This window comes from Artemia franciscana, chromosome 19, assembly GCF_032884065.1.
Source record: "Artemia franciscana chromosome 19, ASM3288406v1, whole genome shotgun sequence".
NCBI classification, from domain to species: domain Eukaryota; kingdom Metazoa; phylum Arthropoda; class Branchiopoda; order Anostraca; family Artemiidae; genus Artemia; species Artemia franciscana.
The window spans coordinates 20433340-20452153 of NC_088881.1; the positions used below are offsets into that span (position 1 = coordinate 20433340).

The 18814-nt window shown below is 37.1% G+C and overlaps 1 protein-coding gene across 5 annotated transcripts in view; it reads left to right on the forward strand.

Annotated features, from left to right (window-relative positions):
* The window catches only part of LOC136039398 (sorbitol dehydrogenase-like), a 92588-nt gene that overhangs the window by 72679 nt on the left and 1095 nt on the right, over window positions 1-18814 (forward strand). For 3 of the 5 annotated variants that reach the window (XM_065723099.1, XM_065723104.1, XM_065723100.1), the window contains one exon: window positions 6497-6618. The exons of 1 other annotated variant lie outside the window; for it this stretch is intronic. In XM_065723099.1, the coding sequence (XP_065579171.1) occupies window positions 6497-6618 (122 nt within the window). Of the gene's footprint in view, window positions 1-3246; window positions 3320-6496; window positions 6619-18814 lie in introns of all 5 variants that reach the window. One more of the 5 variants, XM_065723101.1, reaches the window with a different exon arrangement.

An 18814-nucleotide genomic window follows, 5' to 3' on the forward strand; every position in this document is an offset into this window, starting at 1 on the left:
GTAAAAGAGGAGCGGCCTCGGGGCCTGCTCCCTTTTAATTCTGAATTTCTCTGAGTTTCTGGAAACTTTTTATTCAAATTATTAATTTTTCGTTGTCCCCCCCCCGCTCCGGAAAAAAGTCTTGCCTACGATCCTTCCGAGCCCGCTTTCTCACGGGAAAATTTTCTACTCTTTCTCTCTTTTAAAGGTGGAAGTTGTGTAAAAACTTGGGACAATCCTAAGTTGTTAAGGTTAGTCACTTACAATTAATTAGGGGCTAATCACTTTGCAATTGTGTAATTAGGATATAAGTCTAAACTAGTTTTAAAACAGCCTAATAAGTTTTTGACAATTAACGAAAAGTATAAGTTTTTATAAGATAATTTTAGATCTGCCGCAAATTTGTTACTTATTGGAACCGTAGTTGGTCCTCTTCGCTGCATCAATTAAAATCGGCGCACCTTTCAAGGCGCATTACCATGAAAGGCATAGAATCCTACCTCCGAACTTGCCACCAGAATTGCGTCTGCACCTCTAATATGTGTCCAGGATGTAACCCTTAAATTCAGTGACTATCTCTTTTTCTAAGAAATCATTCTGTACACCCCTATCAAGCTCTGAGTCATGCGCCTAATTTGTTATTTTGTATAGGGGACCGAACTTCAGAAATAATTCTGAGTAAATAGTGGGTTCCTGCCTAGGGGTGTTTTTAATTGGGTATGATGTTCAAGCAAAATCTATTGTTGACTACCTATTTCTCGGAAGGTTTAAAAAGTAAGCCGAGAGTATATCCAGGATCTGATAATAATTTAGGCGGTCTTACTTTTTAAGGTCTTTAGAAGCAATTAAATAAAAAAGAACTTTCCGCAAAAGAAGTTTTTCAAAGAAAAAGTAAAGGTCATATTAAACTTAAGATCAGCAGAAATAAAAACGACTAGAAATTACTATTAGAGAATAAATGAAACCTAAAATGAACAGAAATTAAATAAATAGTTATAGTAAGAAACATACAACAGGTACTAACATAAGCGAAAAATTAAATATTAAAACAAGTAAAACTTTAGTTGAATATGCAAATCAAGCTTAAAACGAACAAAAGTCATTTACTGTTAGAGATTTAAAACGAACAAGAATCACTGCAAACAAGAATTTGGCTACTGCCCCTTTCCTTAACTGCAAAAGTCTAACCTACAGCGTCATTGGTGCTTTACTGAGAATGAATTATTATTACAAATATATTTTTTTTACTTATTGCAACATTGAAAGTAAAAATAAACATTGCAGTGAAATAAAATCTTGGAACTCATCAGGTTTCAGCAATTAATATTAGTACATATCAAATATCCAGTTTGATTTTATTAGTTCTTTCCAAGACTGTCCAAGACACATATAGTTTTCAGTAAAGTGCCATTGAAGGAGTAGTTTTTACACTTTTACATTTAGCGAAGGCAGCAGTGGCCAAAGTCGTGTTTGTAGTAATTTTTGTTCGTTTAAAGCTTGATTTGCATATTCAATTTAAGTTTTACTCGTTTTAAGATTTATTTTTTCGTTTTTATTAGTACCTGTTGGACGTTTTTGCAACGATTATTTATTTAAATTCTGTTCATTTGGGTTTCATTTATTCTGTAATAGTAATTTATGGTCGTTTTGAGCTGGGCCGTAGTTTGCTATAGGGCAGGGAGGTAGGCAAATGCCGCTTCCAGGCCTCGTTATTCCCCCAGACCTGAGCCCCCCCTCCCCAGCTGAAATTTAGTCTCTTCAAAAATCGAGTCAAAACTAACATAAGCCTGCATGATTCAAGCATCAGCAGAAACAGATCACTTTTCTTTAGTATATAATTTACCTTGATAGTACTATAAAGTATCTCTATAGTACTTTTATAGTGCTATATAGTACTTTAATAGTACCATTTGGCTCATTTTTCAGTTTTTACTGTCATTTTTACTTGATTCGAGAAAACTGGCTCTAACTTTGCCCCCCCCCCCCCTCAGGATTTTGACGAGATTACACCACTGGTTTTGATTTGAATCATCATAGGTTTCTATTTCTGCTGATCTTAAGTTTAGTATGGGCCTTTACTTTCCTTTGATAAGCTTTTTTCCGGAAAAAGTTTCATCAAAGTATCAAAAATAGTATCAAAGTAACAAAATCAAAGTAGCCCAACCCCCCATTGCACTTCCTGGCTGAAAGGTCACGAAACGGAGATCAGCACCGCCGGTTTGGACCTTAAGGGTCTAGAGCCGTTTTACTCACTTAATATCAAAGCAACAAAGTAAACAAATAATCAAAGTAACAATAAGGAAATTGCATAACTCTTGCCTCGTAAATCGAAGTAGCCCCATAAATCAGTAAATCAAAGTATCAAAGTGACAATAAGAACCTTACATAACTTACAGCCCTTACCCTGTTGTCCGGGGGCGGGTGTTCAACCCCTGAAGCATAGTTCTTTGAATTTTGGACTATTTTGAATTAAATGCCTGTCGCAACCTTTTGATCGGATGCATTTGAGGAAAAGTAGGTGGGGGGGGGGCTGGTGACCCTAAGATGACTTTTGACTCTTAAAAAAGAACTAGAACTTTCTATTTCCCATCGAATGAGCCACCTCCACAGTTGATACGACCTACCCTTACACAAAGACCTTACACGCTAAAAATGGGCAACTCGCATAACTTCAAGCCCTTGCTGAGGTTTTGAGGGAGTTATAAAACCCGGAACGATAGTTATATGACATTTGGACTATTTTGAGCAAAACATCAGAGCCTTCTCTGAAGTCTATGCGATAATCCCTTCCATTAACCTTATATGTTAACAATGGACAGCTTGCATAACTTACAGCCCTTTTCCAGGGGACTGCGGGGGTCCCGTCAACCCTGGAGTCACAGTTATTTAACTTTTGGACTCTTTTGAACAAAATGGAAGTCTCAAAATTTGGATCAGATGCAATTTAGCGGAAAGAGGGCGTGGGAGGCTATTTGCCCTCCTTTCACTTTTGACACTGAAAAGGGGCACTAGAACTTCCAATTTCCGATCGAATGAGTGTCCTCTGAAGTTTATAAGACCCCCCCCCCTGCCACATGAAGTGCCTATGGGGTAAAAATAGTAATAATAAAACATTGAAGCCTTATTGTTTTGAAGCATTAGCTTTCAATGTTTTGAAGCAACGCTTTAGTGCCTCTGATATTTTTATTTTTTTATACTAATGTGTGATACTGATAAATAAAGCCTTTAGTTATAACGAGCTGAAACTACCTGTAAAGTTACTTGCAGAATTGTCTACCACAACTTACGAGCGTGAGAAATTTTTCCAGATTACCGAAAAAGCAGCGAAACCCCCAAAAGGGTGAGTGATATGTTTTCGAAGATTACGCAATCCAATGCACCAAAAGCCTTTTGTCGCAGCGATTTCAACCCTCCTATCTACAAAAATACACAGTTTTTACATTTTTTCCTGAAAGTTTGATGCATCGAACCAACGTTCTTAGGAAATTGGGAGAAAGTTCTTTCAAAATGTAAAAATTAAGAGTTTTAGTGCCCTTTTTAAGTACAGAAAAAGACAGCATCACAGCTAATTGACGTTTTCTGTAATTTTATGGCATAAAGCAACAATTTGCCCCAGAAGAGGTACAAAAACCTATCGCTTGAAAATTCAGTGATAGCCGATGGATTTAAAACCTATTTTTCCATCGTTTTCTGTGTAACGTAAAATATTACATTTACATACCTACCGAAACAAATAGGTACAGAGATGCAGGGGATCATAAGTAGCACTAGCAAATTTCCTAAGAGGGGTATGATAAGTGTTACCAGATACTTATTTACCAAAATTTAAATATGCATCGTTTTTTTTTCCTAGGGACATTGGCACTATGATTGTGGTATCCGTGGGAAATTTCCCAACAAAAATATTGGCATTTGAGATTCCAGCCTTTTAATACATATTTGAAGGGATAAACTTTTAACGGAGTTTTTTATCATTCACTAAGGATTGTTATAGGAATACTAAGCTTGAATATGAAAAACAAAAAAACGAGGGTTCTAGAAGAGAGCAGCTGCCTTCTTATCTTTAAGAGAACATTGAATCAAACAGTTCGTATAAAAACAAAAGCCTAAGTGAAGAGTGACCATGGTCAACAGGAACCATAACTTGAAAAAATGGACTTCTGATTAAAATGTATGCAACGACGAAATTTATTATTTATGCTGATTCTAAATATGTAAGTACTTTTTTAAATTAGATTAAATTAGAAATAGTCGTTTTCCCGATTTGACCATCTGCGGTGGGGGGGAGTGGGGGCCCGTTAAGTCGGAAAAAAAAAGAAATATTGAAGTTTTTTTAACTTACGAACGGTTGATTAGATCTGAATGAAATTTGATGTTTGGAAGGATATCGTGTCTCACAGCTGTTATTTTAAATCCCGATCGGATCTGGTGACATTGGAGGGGGGGGGGGGGGTTGGTAGGGGAAACCCAAAATTTTGGAAAACACTTAGTCCTAGATATATGATTGACATAACCGGAACGGATCCGCTCTTTTTGGGGTAGTTGGGGGAGGGGTAATTCTGAAAAAATGAGGTATTTTTAACTTACGAAGGAGTTATCGGATCTTTATGAAACTTCAATTTTAGAAGGACTTCGTAACTCAGAGCTCTTATTTTAAATCTCAACCGGATCCAGCGTCATTGGGGGAGGGGGGAATCTTAGAAAATATTTAAAGCGGAGAGATCAGGATGAAACTGGATGGGAAGAATAAAAACCTGTCTAAGATACGTGACTGACATAACCGGACCGGATCTGCTCTCTTCGGTGGAGTTGGGAGGGGGTAATTTGGAAAATTGAGGTATTTGTAACTTACAAAAGGGTGACCAGATCTTAATGAAATTTGATATTTAGAAGGATCTTGTGCTTTAAAGAAATTTTTGCTTTAAAAAATTTTAAATTCCGACCAGATCCTGTGACATTGGGGGAGAGGGGGAAACCGGAATTCTTGGAAAACATGAAAATTGGGGTATTTTTATCTTACGAATAGGTGATCGGATCTTATTGAAATTTGATATTTAGAAGGAATTCATGTCTCAGAACTCTTATTTCAAATCCCGACCAGATCTTTTGACATTGGCAGGATTTGGAGGGGAAAATCTTGGAAAACACTTCGAGTGGAGGAACCGGGATGAAGCTTGGTGGATAGAATAAGCAAATGTCCTTGATATGTGATTGACGTAACCGTACTGGATTCGCTCTCTTTGGGGGAGTTGGGCTCAGTGATTTGGCGAGTTTGGTGCTTCTGAACGTGCAAGGACGATGAAAATTGGTAGGCGTGTCAGGGAGCTGCACAAATTGACTTGATAAAGTCGTTTTCCTAGATTCGACCATCTGGGGGGCTAAAGGGAGAGGAAAAATTAGAAAAAATAGGTATTTGTAACTTAAGAGTGGGTGATCGGATCTTAATGAATTTTGATATTTAGAAGGACATCGTGACTCAGAGCTCTTATTTTAAATCCCGACCGGCGTTAAGCCTCTGATTTTCCTTTTAAACCAATCTATTGATTCTTAGAATTTTGTTAGAGCTCATACCAAATGAGCTCTTGGCTCTTAGCTCTTCTTGCCTCGTCACAAGTGCCGTATGAGCTCTTAGCTCTTGTTGTAGATAGAAGCTTGAAACTTTTAGAGTAGGGTTCTCTGATACGCTAAATGGGATGATGTGATTTTCGTTAAGATTCTATGACTTTTAGTGGGTGTTTCCCCCTATTTTCCAAAATAAGTCAAATTTTCTCAGGCTCGTAACTTTTAATGAGTGGGACTAAATTTGATGAAACTTATATATTTAAAATCAACATAAAAATCCAATTCTTTCAATGTATCTTATAGTTTCAAAATTCCATTTTATAGAGTTTCGTTTACTATAGAGCAGGGTCGCTCTTTACCACAGTTCGTTACCACGAACTGTTTGAAATGTTGCATTTGGATGCCTAGTGGCACAGAAATTTTAGCCCACTACGCCACTGCTGGTGTGGCTGGTTCTAACAGATAACAAGCTGAACATGATCGATGAAATCAGGTTCCATCCGGGTTTTTAGACTGTTGGTAAAATTTAAAATGGGTTCTGACTATAACTGAATTCGTCGAAAGTTGAGACAAAACAAACCGCTGTTTTGAGTTCAGGAAGAATGAAAGCTTCAGTAAATCGTCACTTTCAACATAGCCTACTAACGTTTGAGCAAAGTTGTTAAACAACAATTCTTCCTGCATGCTGGACAAAGAGCCTTCAACCGTAACTCACCCGACCTCATGAGGTACCTCATGCTGAGGTACCTCGGCATGTTTAGGTTTATCCATCTATTGGTCAGCATCTTGTCTGAGCTCGCTCTATTCCTTTTAATTTAAAATTTTCTTTTAGAAGCAAACAGACAGAAAACGTAAAGAATTTCGAATTTGAGATAGCAGCACCATTTGCATGCAGTTTCCTTTATTAGTAGACAATACAATCCCAGCTGATTTACGTCATTCTTTTTTTTTCCAGTGCTTAAAGAGACGAGGTATTCTAGTAACCGTTGGAAGGGGAACACCAGAAGTGTCGTTGAATGTATCCCAAATTCTACAAAAGGAATTAGAGATCCGTGGGATATTTAGATATGCCAACTGGTAGGTAATCGTAAATCCACTTAGAAGGATTTCGGATTTAGATGAGTTTATATTTGAACAATGAAAATGCTAGATTTGAAGACTTGGGTGATCCAAGGGAGTTCATGTACTTTTGACACACTTTTATCCGCAATTCAACTTTTCTCATGCATACACAAATACGTTCGTAGAAAGGAGGTTCTTCCAAACCCCTACATTTAGAAATCTTAATACATATTCAGTTGTTCCAAAAGTTTTATAACTTTGCCTTTTTTTTGCGTTTATTCAATAATGTGCCCACTATCCCAAAATAAACCCCTAGTATACGCGCCTGCACATATATCAGAGGAGCTGTTTTTTTTTCTTTTTTTATTCTTTTCAGACCTTATTAATTATTACATCTATCAAAATGACAACTTTCCGACTGGCTATTCACAACTTGTCATTTATGGACAGCGTTTATGCCAATAAGGCAACTTTAGTTCGCTATAATTCATAAATGCCGGTGACACTTGTCGACTAACAGGTAACTGGAAAACTATAATGCAATGCAATAAAATGGATAAAACCCCCGTCTGTACTATGGTCTTTTCAGGTGGACAAACCTTTGGATGTGCCCGAACATCCTTCTGTCCTTCTGAGCCTTCAAAACCACTAACAGAGACAGTAGCTAAAAAAAAAAAAAAAAAAAAAAAAAAAAAAAAAAAAAAAAAAAAAAAAAGTCGCCTTGGCCTGGAAGAAACATAATCCTTTATGAAAGGATGGAAGAGACCATCCTTTCGTTATTATTGTTCGACACATTTTGTCCTATACGGGAATATTTTACGTTACAATCCTCTATGTTCAAGAAAAGTCAAAATCTACCTTTTCACCGAGAACTTTGGTCAAAATACTGGATCGCATGTACTCGAATTTCAAAGTCTCCATCGTGGGGTTTAGCTTCAAAATCTTTCAGTCTTGAATTGAGTCAATGAAATATAACTTTCTGAAAAAGAAGTTTTTCAGAGGAAAGTAAAGGCTATATTAAACTTAAGATAAGCAGAAATAAATTCCTATAATAATTCATGCTCAAAATGACCAGAAATTACTATTAAAGAATAGGTGAAACCAAAAACGAACAGAAATTAAATAAACAATCATATCAGACAAACATACAACAGGTAATAAAATTAATAAATCTTATAACAAATAAAACTTAAATTGAAGATGAAAATCAAGCTTAAAATGGAGAGAAATCATTACAAACAAGAGTTTAGCTCAGGATCGTTCTTAAAGAATTAGGACAAAAAGTAAAAACTTTACCGTAAAGAGCAAGGTCTTGTGAAAGGGGCAACTCATATGCATAATAATTTCTGTTTGTTTTAATTTTTGATGTTGCTCCTTACTTACAGTTGAAAAAACTTGTTTTTTTTATTTGATTTCTGAACCGGGAAATCCCTACGAAAAGAATCTCTATGAAAAGTTGATGATGTGTAAAACTCGAGAACAAACCAGTTTCTTCGTTACTTTAGAAATTAATTTGGGCTATATATTTGCATATTAGCGGAGGGGGAGGGGTAACGTATAGCAGGTCTGCATGTAAGATTGGTTAGGTACAATTATTCTGCATATTATGAAGTTATACGCAAGTAACGGAATTTTTCATGGAGAAAGAGCCGGATTTCCTGGCATTATTTAAAGACGATCAAAAATTAAATTAAAAAAAAGTTTCAACTGAAAGTAAGGAGCAACAGCCTCCTCCTCAAGACCTCACTCTTTATGCTAAATAATTTTTTGAAAGGAACTTAAAATTAAACTTATTATTCTATTAAAAAGCCATTTGTTTTTAAGGAATCGTTCTTAAAGAATTAGAACAAAAAGTAAAAACTTTAGCGCAAGAGCAAGGTCTTGTGGAGGGGACAACTCCTTTCATATACATAATAATTTCTGTTCGTTTTAAGTTTTGATGTTGCTCCTTACTTTGAGTTGAAAAACTTTTATTTTAATTTAATTTTTGATTGTTTTTAAATAACACCGGGAAATCTGGCTCTGTCTCAATGAAAAAGTTTATGATGTGTAAAACTCGAGAACAAGCCGGTTTCTTTTTTAGTACCTTCATTACTTTAGTAACAAATTTGGGCAATATGTTTGCACATTAGGGGGGTGGGCTAAAGTATAGCAGATCTACATGGAAATGTGATAGGTACAATTATTCTGCATATTGGGAAGTAAGAAGTATTTTCTGACTTCAAACTGTCCACACACTTTACCCCCCTCCCCCCTGTGTTAAAATATGTAGCCCAAATTATATGTTTCCAATCTATTATGTCACTTTTCTTTGTCTTGTCTCGCGCTAAACTGAAAGAAACTAACGAAGAAACCAGTTTGTTCTAGAGTTCTACACAGCGTAAGCTTCAGTGAGTGGCGTATAATAAACAAACAACAAAATAACTTCCCTCTACAGAAAAAATACTCAAATAAAATCCACGAATTTCTAAAGCCTTATTTTCCACAGGGGGAGGGGTCTTTTTCAGCGGGGGGTATTTTCCTCGAGGGAGGGGTATTCCCGCGCGGGAAGTATTTTCAGGGGGTAATCACAGAGGGATGGGGGGGGGGGGAAATGCCAGCCACCACCTCTACTAAACTTCAGCATTGACCTACTTACATAACCAACCACCCAGACAGGTATCCAACGCTTTTGGGTGAATAGCTTACAAATTCCTGTCAAGACGTGATTAGCAAATATTCGATCTTCAGTGAATAAAAGCAATGTCCAGTTATTATAATAATTAAAATTCAAGTCATGACAGCTATATGAACAATTTTTTTTGAAAATATTGTTTAGCATTGGGGTATGCATAAAGTTGAAATTAATAAAGTCATATGAATTATAAGCAACAATACGAAAGCCCTTGGTCATTCATGACCTAACCTCCAAGGGGCCCAATGCCCCTTCCCCTAACTTCTGGTCCCCTTTTTTGTACTTTTTTAACATTCGTTTTTTTTTTAACTTCAATTTTTTTACTTAGTACTTTTTCCGACTTTTTTCAGATCATATGACATAAAATATACTTAATACAAAGAATATCACTAGTGATCAAACAGTTCGTGGTTAGGTTTTTTTCAATACTGATGTGATTCAAACAGTTTATGGTACTGAACTGTAGTAAGGAGCGACCCGGCTAAATAGTAAACGAAACTCTAAAAACCGGAATTTCGATGCTAAAAGATATATCAAAAGAATTGGATTTTTTAAGCTGATTTTAAATATATAAGTTTCATCAAATTTAGTCTTTGTCATCAAAAGTTACGAACCTGAGAAAATTTGCCTTATTTTGGAAAATAGGGGGTAACACCCCCTAAAAGTCATAGGATCTTAACGAAAATCGCACCACCGCCTTCAGCGTATCAGAAAACCCTAAAGAACAAATTTCAAGGTCCAATCTACAAAAATGTGGAATTTCGTATTTTTTGCCAGAAGACAAATCACGGGTGCGTGTTTATTTGTTTGTTTTTTTTTTCCTTGGGTCATCGTATCGACCAAGTGGTCCTAGAGTGTTGCAAGAGGGCTCATTCTAACGGAAATGAAAAGTTCTAGTGCCCTTTTTAAGTGACCAAAAAAATTGGAGGGCACCTAGGCCCCCTCCCACGCTCATGGTTTTCCCAAAGTCAACGGATAAAAATTTTCAGATAGCCATTTTGTTCCACATAGTCGAAAACCATAATAACTATGTCTTTGGGGATGACTTACCCCCACAGTCCCTGGGGGAGGGGCTGCTAGTTACAAACTTTGACCAATGTTTACATACAGTAATGGTTACTGGGAAGTGTACCGACGTTATCAGGGGGAATTTTTTGGTTTTGGGTGTGGGGTTCAGGGGAGGGGGCTATATGGGAGGATCTTTCCTTGGAGGAATATTTCATGGGGGAAGAGAAATTCAATGAAAAGGGCGCAGGACTTTCTAGCATTACTATAAAAAAAAAACAATGAAAATATAAACATGAAAAAGTTTTTTCAATTGAAAGTAAGGAGAAGCATTAAAACTTAAAACGAACAGAGATTATTACGCATATGAGGGGTTCTAAAAATACTTTAGCATAAAGAGCGAGGTATTTAGGAGGAGATAAATACTTCGCTCTTTATGCTAAAATTTTTTTAAGTAATTTCAACTATTTATTCTACGGCCTTTCTGATCCAGGGGTCATTCTTAAAGAATTGGGACAAAACAAGATTTAGTGTAAAGAGCGAGGTATTAACGAGGGGACCAACCCCCTCATATATGTAATCAAAAATATAAGAATATAAAAGTTTGTTATGTAAGTTAATTCTTAAGTTACGTATTTTCTTTCACTAATAAAAACGTTCGTTAAAAATTAAAAGATCTAGTTGCGTTTTTAAGTAACCGAAAAATTGGATGGCAACTAGGCCTTCTTCCCCACCCCTAACTTCTCAAAATCGTCTGATCAAAACTAAGAGAAAGCCATTTAGCCAAAAAAAGAATTAATATGCAAATTTCATTTTGATAATTTATGTACGGAGAGCCAAAATCAGACATGCATTAATTCAAAAACTTTCAGAAATTAAATAAAAAAAAACAAGTTTTTTGAAATGAAAGTAAGGAGCGACATTAAAACTTAAACGAACAGAAAGTACTCTGTATATGAAAGGGGCTTTTCCTCCTCGACAGCCCGCTCCTTGCGCTAAAGTTTGATTCTTTCTCGCAACTCTACTTTTTAAAACAATACAAAACTTTAGCGTAAGGAGCGGGGTGTCGAGGAGGAAAAGCCCCTTTCATATACGGAGTAATTTCTGTTCGTTTTAAGTTTTAATGTCGCTCCTTACTTTCATTTCAAAAAACTTGTTTTTTTTATATTTAATATCTTCTAAATACGAAGTGAAGATGATATAGATACGTTGGTCGTAATTTTTACTATTTTTTACTTAGAATCAGCCTTATCATTATCAACCATTATCATCAGCCTTGTGCTTTTGACTCCTCATTGGGCAAGCAGACTTAAGGAATTCGTTTTTATGGCACTTGGTATTAACCAAGTGACATATAGCAATCGCAAATTCTGTCGGTCCCGGTTTTGCTACTTTAGGTACTTCCAGGTAAGCTAGGACGATGAACTTTGGCAAGCGTATCAGGGACCGGACCAGATTAATTTAGAAATAGTCGTTTTCCCGATTTGACCATCTGGGGGGGGGGGCGGTTAATTCGAAAAAAATAGAAATATGAAATATTTTTAACTTGTGAGCGTGAGATGGGATCTTAATGAAATTTGATATTTGGAATGATATTGTGTCTCAGAGCTCTTATTTTAAATCCCGACCGGATCTGATGACATTGGGGGGATTTGGAGGGGGAAACCAAAAATCTCGGAAAACACTTAGAGTGGAGGGATCGAGATGAAACTTGATGGGAAAAATAAGCACAAGTCCCAGATACATGATTGACATAATCGGAACGGATCCGCTCTCTTTGGGGTAGTTGGGGGGAGGGGTAATTCGGAAAAACTAGAAAAAATGAGGTATTTTTAACATACGAATGGGTGATCGGATCTCAATTAAATTTGATGTTTAGAAGGATATCGTGTCTTAAGAGCTCTTATTTTAAATACCGACCGGATCTGGTGACATTGGAGGGGAGTCGGGAGGGGGGAACCTAAAACATGGAAAACACTTAGAGTGGAGGGATCGGGGTGAAACTTGGTGGGAAAAATAAACACAAGTCCTAGATACATGATTGGCATAAACGGAGCGGATCCGCTCTCTTTGGGGTAGTTGGGGGGGGGGGGGGTTATTTCTGAAAAATTAGAAAAGTGAGGTATTTTTAAAGTACGAACGGGTGATCGGATCTCAATGGAATTTGATATTTAGAAGGATATCGTTCAGAGATCTTATTTTAAACCCGACCGGATCTGGTGACGTTGGGGGGGGAGGGGGGTTGGGAGGGGAAACCTAAAATTTAAATCCTGACCGGATCTGGTGACATTGGGGGAAGTTTGAGGTGGGGAAACCTAAAATCATGGAAAACGCTTAGATTGGAGGGATCGGGATGAAACCTGGTGGGAAAAATAAGCAGAAGTCTTACATACATGATTTACATAATTGGAACGGATCCGCTCTATTGGGGGGGGGGGGTTAATTCAGAAAAATAAGAAAAAATGACGTATTTTTAACTTACGAAGGAGTGATCGGATCTTCAAGAAACTTCATATTTAGAAGGACCTCGTAACTCAGATCTCTTATTTAAAATCTCAACCGGATCAAGCGTAATTGGGGGGGGGGGCCGTTGGGGGACCGGAAATCTTAGAAAATACTTAAAGCGGTGAGATCAGGATGAAGCGGTGAAAGCGGTGGATGGGAAGAATAGAAACCTGTCTAAGATACGTGACTGAAATAACCGGACCGGATCTGCTCTCTTTGGTGGAATTTGGGGGGGGGTAATTTTCAAAATTGAGGTATTTGTAACTTACGAAAGGGTGACCAGCTCTTAATGAAATTTGAATTCCGACCAGATCCTGTGACACTGGGGGAAGTTGGAGGGGGAAACTGGTATTCTTGTAGAACGTGACAATTGGGGTATTTTTATCTTACGAATAGATAATCGGATCTTAATGAAATTTGATTTTTAGAAGGAATTCATGTCTCAGGGCTCTTATTTCATATCCCGACCAGATCTTTTGACATTGGGGGGAGTTGGAGGGGGAAATCTTGGAAAAACACTTGGAGTGGAGGAATCGGGATGAAGCTTGGTGGATAAAATAAACAAATGTCCTTGATACGTGATTGACAGAATCGTACTGGATTCGCTCTCTTTGGGGGAGTTGGGGGGAGGGGTTCAGTGATTTGGCGAGTTTGGTGCTTCTGGACGTGCTAGGACGATGAAAATTGGTAGGCGTGTCAGGGAGCTGCACAATTTGACTTGATAAAGCCGTTTTCCCAGATTCGACCGTCTGGGGGACTAAAAGGAGAGGAAAAATTAGAAAAAATTAGGTATTTATAACTTACGAGTGGCTGATCGGATCTTAATGAATTTTGATATTTAGAGGGACATCGTGACTCAGAGCTCTTATTTTAAATCCTGATCGGCATTAAGCCTCTTACTTTCCTTTTTAAATCAATCTATTGATTCATAGAATTTTGTTAGAGCTCATACCATATGATCTCTTGGCTCTTAGCTCTTCTCGCCTCGTCACAAGTGCCATATGAGCTCTTAGCTCTTGTTTTTTTTTAACTCAGCAACCAGATTTAAAAATTGAGACAAAGGAAGAAATAAAGATTCATCGTCAAGTTTTCTCAGGATAGGTGCGACGTCAGTTCTGACATGTGCCTACTGCCATTTAATCTCTTCTGAAACTAAGACCCTCCCTTCTTGACAACGTTTATCTCTGGCTAGACCCAGATTTGACGCAGTTAAAGTCTTACCGAAATTCCAACAGCCAGATTTGGCAATACGGAGGAACCATTGAGGAATTTCATTGAAGATGGACTAGCGAATTTTGCGGGGAAGAACCTTCTTTGGGCTCAAGTACTTCAAATCATGGCCCTATTGAAGAGTATGTCTTTCGAGATTTGGCAGACTGACGTTGTTTTTACTAAGTATCAGCAATACAGTCGTCAAAAATGTATTTTCTATGGTAAACAGTGGGAAATCAAAGCTTAGGAACAAAAAGCTTCTACCAAGGCTATACGCGATTGATATTCCAAATTTGGATGTTATTGAGTGACCTATGCTGTTCGTCATTCGCACCATCAGTTGAGACGTTTCTTTCGAGAATAATATGAATTAGAAAAAAAATATAACATATGTTTCTAATAAGAGCCAAGAGCTCGCATGGCACTTGAGACGAGGTTGGAAGAGCCAAGAGCAGGAACTTGTTCCCACCAAGTTTCATTACTATCTCTCCACTCTAAGCATTTTCAAAGATTTCCGGTTTCCCCCTCCAACTCCCCCCAATGTCACCGGTCCGGTCGGGATTTAAAATACGAGGTCTGAGACACGAGGTCTTTCTAAATATCGAATGCCCCTCAACTCCCCCAATGAAACTGAATCCAGTTGGAATTTAAAGTAAGAGGTCTGTGTTATGAAGTCCTTCTAAATATCAAATTACATTAAGATCCGATCGCTCGTTGGTAAGTTAAAAATGCCTCATTCTTTCTAATTTTTCGAATCAACCATCCCCCTTCCCCCACCCGAACTGCTCCAAAGAGAGCAGATCCATTCTGGTTATATCAATCACGTATCTAGGACTTGTGCTTGTTTTTTCCACCAAATTTTATCTCTATCTCTCCTCTCTAAGCGTTCTCCAAGATTTCAGGTTCCCCCCCCAACTCCCCCCAATGTCACCGGATCCACTCGGGATTTAAAATAAGTTTTGAGACACGATATCCTTCTAAATATCAGATTTCATTAAGGTATGATCACCCGTTCGTAAGTTAAAAATATCTCATCTTTTCAAATTTTTCCGAATTAACCGTCCCTCCCCCAGATGATCGAATCGGGGAAACGACTATTTCACTGGATCCACTCGGGATTTAAAATAAGAGTTCTGAGACAGGATATCCTTCTAAATATCAGATTTCATTAAAGTCTGATCACCCGTTCGTAAGTTAAAAATATCTCATCTTTTCAAATTTTTCCGAATTAACCGTCTCCCCCCCCCCAGATGATCGAATCGGGGAAACGACTATTTCTAACTTAATCTGGTCTGGTCCCTGATGCGCCTGCCAAATTTCATCGTCTTAGCTTTTCTGGAAGTGCCCAAACTAGCAAAACCGGGACCGACAGAAACTGCGATTGCTACATGTCACTTGGTAAATACCAAGTGCCATAAAAACGATCGTCGTGGCAGAGGCAATTCCTGGCGACGAAGACACAAAAAAATTAGGGAGATTTACTGCATTTTAGAATGTTATTTAGCATTGGTGAAACATTTCATATGAACCTTTGACTAAAAAATTTTTAGGACATATGGCGAATTGATGCCACTGAGGTGTCAAATCAACGGTTCAATTGGTGTATTCTTTTTTTAGGAACAGGTAGTAAGCCTGTAGTCCAACCTTGTGATAGCTGAAATAGAACCTTGGGCCCCAAATTTTCAACAAGAACATCACTCCCCATGGGCTATCACACTGAAATTAATTTCATGAAACGTTGATCATAATTTTACATGACTCTTATTTAAATGATAAACCAAAGATCTGGTGATTTGTTTTATTTCTTGTCTACTACTCACACTCGTTATCAAAATCGGGGTATCCCATCCAACAAACACAAAAGTACAAAAGCACAAGGTAAAATTTGGGATGGATTTGGGGTAAAATATTACATCCCAAATTTTTCAAAGGCTGAAGCTGCCTTTGTGGTTCCCCATCCGGCAACAGTGATCCCCATGAAATAGCATGGTTTTTATGCACTCAGCCAAAACGTAAACGGCAATAGCTTACTGCAGAGATTGCGTTCAGTCACAGCTTATGTTAATAGAAGACGATTTTATGCGTAGTTTCGTAAGTAAGCTGTTTTGTCCCACGGGTCAGGATGGCTCCTCCTTTTTTAAGGGGGGGGGGGTGTAAGGGTGCTCATAATTCATTTGAGAAAAGTAGGTAAAAAAGAATCGTCTTCATGAAGCAGTATATGCTATGGGTTTTTTCTCCTGTTTATGCCTGTTTTCAAAGAGCCTTTTTGGTTTATCGAATTTCTCAGTGGCAATTAATTTACAAAACGAAAAACATTTCTTTAAAAAAAATTAATATCCACAAAATTTTGTAAATGCAAACAATCACCTTAGGATATTTCCCATCAGCTTATATTATCTCTTAGAGACAATTTTATAATGTGCTGCTTTCTCCTGAAGGTCATCGTCAACTTCAACAATAAATTGGAATGTGTTACACCCAGCATTAATGGATCAATTTAATAAATAAATCACTTACACCAGTAGAAATTAAAATAAAGTGTTAAAAACAATTTTCCCTCCAAGTTTTAACAGTCTCCTTTAAAGCAAAAATTAACTTTCCTCTTCGCACACAGAAAAATAGCTACTTTTAAAGCTAAAACGGAAGGTTACAGTGAGGTAGCTAATAAATGTGGACGACTATCTATTTCATGACCTTCCATACACTTTGACTTTTAGTTTTGAAAATTACATTTTTACTAGGTAGCAGGAAAAAATTTTAGTACTTATTTGGAGTTAGTGGGAATTTTTTGGTTTGGGTGTGGGGTTCAGGGGAGGGGGCTATATGGGAGGATCTTTCCTTGGAGGAATATTTCATGGGGGATGAGAAATTCAATGAAAAGGGCGCAGGACTTTCTAGCATTACTATAAAAAAAAAACAATGAAATATAAACATGAAAAAGTTTTTTCAATTGAAAGTAAGGAGAAGCATTAAAACTTAAAACGAACAGAGATTATTACGCATATGAGGGGTTCTAAAAATACTTTAGCATAAAGAGCGAGGTATTTAGGAGGAGATAAATACTTCGCTCTTTATGCTAAAAATTCTTTAAGTAATTTCAACTATTTATTCTACGGCCTTTCTGATCCAGGGGTCATTCTTACATTTTTATTTACTAGGTTTACTTACTAGGTAGCAGGAAAAAATTTTAGTACTTATTTGGAGTTAGTAGCTACCCACTTTTTCAGTTTTCTGCTTGAGAATTCAGATATTGGATTGTAAGTAAAATTTTGGACAAGATTTGATTATTTAAACAAAATTGTCGATGGATAGCGGTTTTGTTGCACAGGTTGTTAATATTCAAGAAATATTTAAGTGGAGGTTGAACTAAATCAAAACGAACTATGAGCAAGTGGATTTTCAAAAAGATGACAAAGCAATAAATCAAGAACGCCTTACATCATTAAGTTAGACATTTAAGGGTAAGTTGGGGCGGATTTCGAAGTAGCCAGAAGGCGCTATGTGTATACTATTAACACAAATACTAGTTACTGTAACTAATGACGCTAAGGGCATTAAGGTGAAAGTTTTAGATAATGTAAAGGAGGAATTTCAATTAAAAGAAAAAACTATATACATGCAAGTTTTCAAAAGGGCACATAAGCAACATCGGACAGCACCGCTCTATAATAGCTGGCAATATCATTGAAAATTTTAAAGGAGCTGATTTGATTGAAAATTAAACGCTATCGTATCCTTTTTAAGTCAAAAGTGATTAAAGGGCAAGCAAGCCTCCTCCCAAGCCTATTCATGTCTAAATATTCCCTTCACATTTCTACGGACACAGAGGGGGAAATGTCTGGGTAAGATATCAAAGGACTTTGATAGGAAGTTCTTGAGGGATGGTTGTTAACAAGTACTGCCAGCTTTGTTTTCACCGAGTTTAAATGTATTTAAAAAACCTATACAACGTATTTAAACATCAGAGAACGCTATTGTGGAGGTCGTAATGGCTTCGGCAACGTAGAAGAACTTCCATCCTCATGAACAACAATACCCATCTCTGTCCACCCGATTTTATTTTTGTAAAATTATTATTGAGTACTTATTCAACAAAAGTACTGTTCATAGAAAGCTTTGACTAAATAATCAAATATTGTCCAACATTTCAATTACAATCTAATGTTTGGATCATCATGCAGAAAACTAAAAAAGCGGAAGGCTACAGACTGATTTACAAGTATTGGTACATACACATTAACAGCAATAAATAACTTCCAATTTCAATTTAACAAACATCTAGAATTGTCGAGTGTAAACGTGATTAATAATTATCCAGGAAGGGGGGGGGGGAATACGCCAGCTCCCGTTCCATACTTTTCAGTCTTTCCATTCTCAGAATGTTACTCAAAGTGCAATTTTTTGGAGTCATATGGCGCTTTATGGTGGCACTATGTTCAAAATTATAAAAAGCAAGTAAATGTAAAATTTACCTTTGAAGTGAGCCCTAAAAGGGTTCACAATGGTTTTCCAGTGCCCCAGTAGTCATAGCGAAAAAAATCAGAGCTTTCCATGCAAAAAGTAATTTTCCTTATTGTCCAAGACGAGCGAGGAGGGGCTGCAATTTCGCTGTTTATGGTTTTCGACAATTACAATTCAAATGATGTCTTTTTTTTCAAATCCTTTAAATCTGTGTCCGTAATATCCTTTTATTATTACGGTTAATGAAAAAACAATAACCATTCCCTGAATCAACTTTAAATAATAATAAAATAAAAAAAAACGTTTTTTTAACTGAAACTAAGGAGGACCATTAAAAATCAAAACGAACAGAAA